Source organism: Alligator sinensis, unplaced genomic scaffold, assembly GCF_000455745.1.
Source record: "Alligator sinensis unplaced genomic scaffold, ASM45574v1 scaffold207_1, whole genome shotgun sequence".
NCBI lineage: Eukaryota > Metazoa > Chordata > Crocodylia > Alligatoridae > Alligator > Alligator sinensis.
In genome coordinates this window covers 829,299-835,521 of record NW_005842112.1, presented here as the reverse complement: position 1 = coordinate 835,521, position 6,223 = coordinate 829,299, and the positions used below count along the sequence as shown (strand labels likewise).

Sequence of the window (6,223 nt, the reverse complement as noted above, 5' to 3'; positions counted from 1 at the left end):
CTCTTCCAATGTCAAGATCTTCTCATCACCGTGCTCCATCATACCATCACTGCCCTAACTGCAACTGCACATCTAATAATGCACCTCCTGGCAAAGGGACTGGACCCAAGCCTACTGATTATACAGGATATCACCGCTAAAGCAATGATTTTAACATTTCATATTCCAGGGGAATAAAGTCTGAAAAATCTGCAGTGCAATTATCTGAAGAATAAATCTTCTCCATTTCTCCTATCTTGTTTATCTAATGTAATTCCAAATTTATTTTGTATTTTATCAACCAGGAACTATTTAACCAAAAGTTACTGGTCTGCTTTAGGGATTTCTAATAATTAGCAAGCTTGGATTTTTAAGGAAGAGAGCATAACAGTGGGTAATGGTCTTTCTAAAGATGCTTTGTATGCTCATCCCTCACCTCTTGCTAGGGGGGAGAAGGGGTATGTTCAGCGAAGCTCAGGAGGTCTATATCTGTCTTCTGTTAAGGTGTTGTTATATGAAGGGCTGTGTGAGTGTGGGTGTGTGAGATGTGTACATGCTATATGGAAGAAAGTTTCCTTCACCCTGTTACTGAGGCAATGATCTGTGATAAGACCATTCACTAAGGCTTCATTCAGAGACCAAGGCTTTGACCTGAGGATTTAAGCTAGACCTCAGCCACATGATACCCTTCCTTCTCACAGTGTAATAACTCATTATTTTGCAATAGCAGATTTGTAACACATGCTCTGTTGGATGACCCACATTTTCAAGTGATTCATGATAACATAAGACTATAAACTTCATGCTAAGCATGTATTATTACTACAGAGTCTGGTACGGTCTCTGAGAGCACGCCTAAATCAGATCCAAGAGAAGGGAACTATAAATTCAACAGACCAAAACCAGAAAAGATTGGTCACATTCATTTTCACTGAGCAGCAGGTGAGTGCTTGTTAAGAGGGAAAGAACATAATGGGGAAAAATTTAGGAATGACTTAACCACATGATATCACCTTCACTCAGGTCATTTTGAAAAGATGCTGCTGTTCAGGGATTCTTTGGTGAGGAGAACCACATTTTCAGTTAAGTATTACAGTATTTGAATTCCTTCGTATTTGGATTTGGAATACTTGATGTTAACTAGGGGCCATTTTGTTCCGGTTTTTTGGAAAGTTTGTGACCATGGGGCCTGTGCCCGTTGCAATTAATGTTGGAAGTTTGTGCCCCAATTGACTAGAGAGATTAAATTATGTTTAAAGGAATATTTATTAAAAGCCTTCAAGAAGCAGAGTGGAATGATTATTGGAGTTTAGCAGGGCCATCTTGATATGCTAATGGTGGTTCTTTTCCCTATTATGCAGGAAACTAGGTTTTACTTCCCTGTCCTGGTAGTGTGTAGCCCAAATGTGCATTAAACTGCTGTAGCATTAAACAAGGATTCCTCAGCATTTGAGGAGATCTAAAGGGAATTGTTGAATGCAAACAAATTTCATATGCTGATTATAGGTTTTTGTAATATGCATCACTGGTATCTAAATGCTTACCAGGGACATTTGGTTAAGTCTTCCTATCCTCCAATTTAGTTGTGGTCCAGTCGATCAGTCTTTTCTCAGACAATCACCATGGTCCTCCACAGCAGGGTCACTTGCATCAGCTGCACAGAATTGGTCCATTTGCATGCAATGCCTGTTAAAAAACAAAATCCCTCTGTGGTGTGCAGTGTCTTGTAAAACAGATTAGAGCTGGAAGAGATTTTGTGCTGTGGGCAGCACATGAATGCAGCTGTGTGGCAGTCGACATGCTTAGTCATACAGGAGATGATTGTAGTCAACTTGAATATTTACATTTTATATGAAATGACAAACTACCATGACATCAAGGAATATGAAATACCTTGCAATTGTATAGGCAATTTAATCAAAGAATAAGCACACAATTGCTCATTAAGTCCTATGTCAAGCAGTTTTCAGTCGTAGACAAGTGCCTGCTGGCATTTATATTTACAATTTCTGTGAGTGTCTTTTCTGAGTAGCATTGTGTGTATATAATTCACTTAGTCTTCCAATGGGACTAGTTATCTGGAGCTTTTCTGCAGCACAAACCTAAGTAAATCTGTCCTGGAAGCCTATCTCCTCCTGTTTCTTTCCCAAAGTGTGAATTACAACTCAAGGATAATGAGGTTCACCTGAGAGTCCCATGCTTAGGTAAATGAGAAGTCAATCAAAGATGCAGCTGTAATGGGTTTTTACCAGCTGGGGGATAGACTTGTAAAAATGGTTGTGGCCTGTGTACACTCTGGTACCCTTGGTGCAGGTTTTAGCCTATAGAAAAAATTAAGAACAGAGTTTGGGTCTATTTGAGACCTCTTCAAGGAGTAAATATCTATAGATCTTTTCCTTGGCTGAATACCTGGCACATATATCAACAATTCATGCTGAGAATGCAGCATTAATTACTGGTATAATGGTTACAAACATTAACAAAAATGAGGGGATCTTCCAATGAAATGGAAATGTTCAAAAAGCAGCAAACAGGGCATTGAGATTGTCTTCAAAGGAGACTTCTACCTTATTTCCAAAATGGTTCAATCTAGGCAGTTTTCTTTTGTGAAGGACAAAGGCAATTTGACTGTCCTTGAGGCAAATTCTTGGCCTCCTTGATAAGACAGCCAGTATCTTAACTGTCTATGTCATAAGGATTCCTGCAAGTTGGAGTAAGATGCTCAAACTCATTGCATAGGCCAATAAAGAGCTACTCAATGCCACTCTGTTGCTACCATCTGTCAGGGGGTCCTAACAAGCAGTTGCTGAATCCTTTAGCTCTGCTTATATCACAGCTGTGTGTGTATACAGCTGAAGACAGGGGTTACTTTATTATAATTGTGTTCATTTTATGATGTTATATTTTTGAAAGGGATCCTCTTGTGATGTAATGCCAATGTTATGTGCTCGCTATTGTGATGGTTTTGAATGCTTATACAAATCATAGCATAGTACCCATGGGTGTTTTAACTTTCATGATCTAAGAAAGGTTTATAGATATGAGACAGTCAAATGTAGGTAACAAATTTGTGCTAAGGAACAGCGTTTGAAAAAAATTAAATAATTAAAAATATTGCTAGTCGTCTGATTGCTATACTGCCTTGAAGTCCTTCACCAGTATTTCAAGTTTGGCTTGTAATTTTGCTGTAAAATAGGTATTTCTATCCATTAAATTAAATTTTTTCCCCATTTCAATTTTAAAGAGTGATGAGTATCATCTCCAGGGAAATAAAAATGATGAGGGATAGTCTGATGAAGTCATTCTAAAGTAAATGCTGGTACCGGCACACAATTTATTTATTTTAGAGAAGGTGAAAATATGGTCTTTGAAATCCTGTGTATATATAAAGGTTTTTACTAATCAACTGAAACTGAATTTCTTGTCAGGATCATGTTTGCTAGATCCAGCTGTATTTCTGGTAGATACAGAAGGGACCTCTGTTGGGTGATGTTTTGCTATGACATTCCAGTATGCAAAATAAACTCATTAAGTTTCTATTCCTTTTTAATAAAATGTATGTAGTTTCTGGGCCTGATCCTGTGATGCCTCGAGACCCTCATGTTCTCCGTGGATTTTGTTAGGTGTGGGCAGCACCAGCACCTCTCAGTCCCTCACATCAGCCTAATGCTAGCAGCAGCTGCCAGATACTTTTGAAAATCCAGTTCACCAAACGACTTAGGAGTGAGAAGGGGCATTCTACCTCTTTTTCTGCAGTAGTGCTTCCTAGAGCACTAGGAGATTGGGCATTTCACCCATTCCCAAAGCTTCTTGGGAAGATAAGAGGCATCTCCCATTATTCTCCTCTTCCCCAGAACGTCTGGTTTGTGCAAGAGTGGAGGTGTCTGGAAATCTAAAGCCTGCAGGCACCCCAGGATCCCTTTCTGTGGTCCTTTTGTCCCTGCCTCTCCTGCCATTCCCAGTATTCCCACGTAGCAGCAACACCTTTATGCACATTTGAGCATCCTGCAACCTACTGAATAGCAGCAGTGAACATGATCACACTCAGGAATGTTTTTGACAAAGCTAGAAGCAACACCAAAGGTAGTCAAGATATTTGGCTACAGATATGGGAAGATGCTGCTGCACCTGTTTACTTTGTGCTGGCATTTGAAAGGCTTTTTTTTTTTTTCTTCAACTTTTAAAAGAAAAAGCTTAGAAATGCATAAATTGATAGTTCAAGCTTCTGCATTTGCCAGGTTTCAGGAAGGTATAATGAATGCAGGTATAAGGTAAGTAACAGAGTGATTCAAGTGTCGTTAACATAAATGGAAATCATATACAGACGCCGAACAGAACTTAAAAAGATGCTGAGATTGGAAAAGATGTTCATTAACATAAAGCTATTCTGGTACTGATATACTTTTAAACAATTTGTTTCTTCTGTTACAGTTTATCATCAAATACTTGGAGCCTTTTTATTTAGTTGCTGATAATGAGTAGAAAGGTCCAAGCCACATGTTTTACTGTAGATCAAGAGCCCAACATCCCTGACATAAAAGCCATGGATTTACCACATGCTCTGCAATGTGCATCAATGTGTTACACTGCTGCCATGCCAACTGATTTGCCTTCCTGTCCCCAGCAACACAGTTCACAAAAGTTTTCCATTTTGCAGGAACTGAGAGCAAGCCCCTGCCAAGTAAAAACTCACCTAGTGGCCTTGACGGGAAGAAAATCACAAGAACGAAAAATAATGGACTTTGAAGCCATGACCAGCTGCTGTGTTCATATAAACAAACTTGACATCCTATTTCCTGGACCTTCCCAGAAATGGGAAGCTGATAGAAAAATTAAAAGATCACCCAGTGGTCATAGCAGGAGAAGTTTCAAAAAACCGAAAGGTTAAGAACTGTGAAGTCAAGAAGGACAATATGCATCGTCTTCATCCGTACAAACATGCCAGTTGTCACCTAGAGAAGAGCAATAGTATTGGTCCCAATGCTGCACTGAGTTATCATCATCTCTTGACTCCCAATCCCATGCAAAGATTACCTCTTATAACTGGGCTGTCTGGTGGTCAGGACACACCCCCACATTTAGCAGCAATGAATGCCTACCAGTTTGCTCTACTGCTGTTCTCTCATCCATGGTTTCCTATGCCATCACCATTTGCCCTTTCTATGCCTGGGAATGTCATTCACCACCACAACACATCCCCATGTTATCATTACTGTCAGTGTTTTTGCTGCCTTAGGAGCTGGAGATGCTCAAAATGAAATTTAAACTAAGATCTTTGATGTATGAAAAAAAAATTGCAGGGACACATGCAATAAATCCTCTCAATACACATTTCCACTGTGTATCATTTGGGATACTGCTAAAAATTTAAGTCTCCACACATTTAACTTTCTCAGGTTTTTCTTCCTCCCCCTTACCTTTCCATTTCTTTTGTTCTGTGACCTTTTAACTAAATATAGTACTCTGAAAATGGGTCTGTTGGTTCCGGCACTGTCCAAAAAAAGAGCAAACAGCTAGCTCTGTCCTTCATTAAAGTGTATTGATGAAATATGTTACACTAAATTATACCAAAGCTACACAAATGGGCTTTTTGAATAGCTTTAAACTGAAAGGAGTTAAAGATTTGAACATTTGCCTTTTTTGGATAGTAAAGTCATGCTGTCCTCATATAAATATTTTACCATCGTTTTGTCAAACAATTCCCTGAGAAAAACCCTTAGTAAGATATTGAGTATGCAATGTAGTAGATTAGTTACCACTTGCTTGCAAGCCAGTTTCCTTTCCAAGCACAGAAGAGAGCTTAGGTATAAAATACTGACCATCGGCATATGGGCTCTAAACCTAACTCGAGCAAGGGCTTGCTGCGTGGCTTTGGCAAGTCTCTCTCTCCTCCCCTTAATTTTTGCATGAGTTAAAATTAAACTAACGATACCTCTCTCTCAGTGTGGGAGTGACACTTAATTAATAATGTTTTACAAACATGTTGAGATCCTTTGAGGAACAAGATGCAATAAAGACTGGATTGTGAGCTGGTAGGATTCAAAGGTTATTACAGACAGATTGAAATTAAATGTGGTGCAGCTCTGCTAATGAAAGATTTCATCGTAAGTGTTATAGGAAAAAAAAACCAATGTATGTGCTGACCAGAGGATCATCTTGCCTCCGATTGAGGATGCTATGGATATGCTGAGATGCTAGACACAGCTATTCTATCTTATTCGGTAAAACAAGTGAATCTCCTGCT

The 6,223-nt window shown here is 39.1% G+C and overlaps 1 protein-coding gene across 1 annotated transcript in view; it reads left to right on the top strand.

The window, feature by feature from the left end:
- LOC102375458 (heat shock transcription factor, Y-linked-like) overlaps positions 1-3,484 on the top strand; it is a 5,532-nt gene extending 2,048 nt beyond the window's left edge. The window contains 1 exon segment of the mRNA XM_006024660.2: positions 1-3,484. This exon segment is cut by the window's left edge and continues 32 nt beyond it. Within this exon segment, the coding sequence (XP_006024722.2) occupies positions 1-140 (140 nt within the window). The 3' untranslated portion in view covers positions 141-3,484.
- Positions 3,485-6,223: the final 2,739 nt, after the last annotated feature.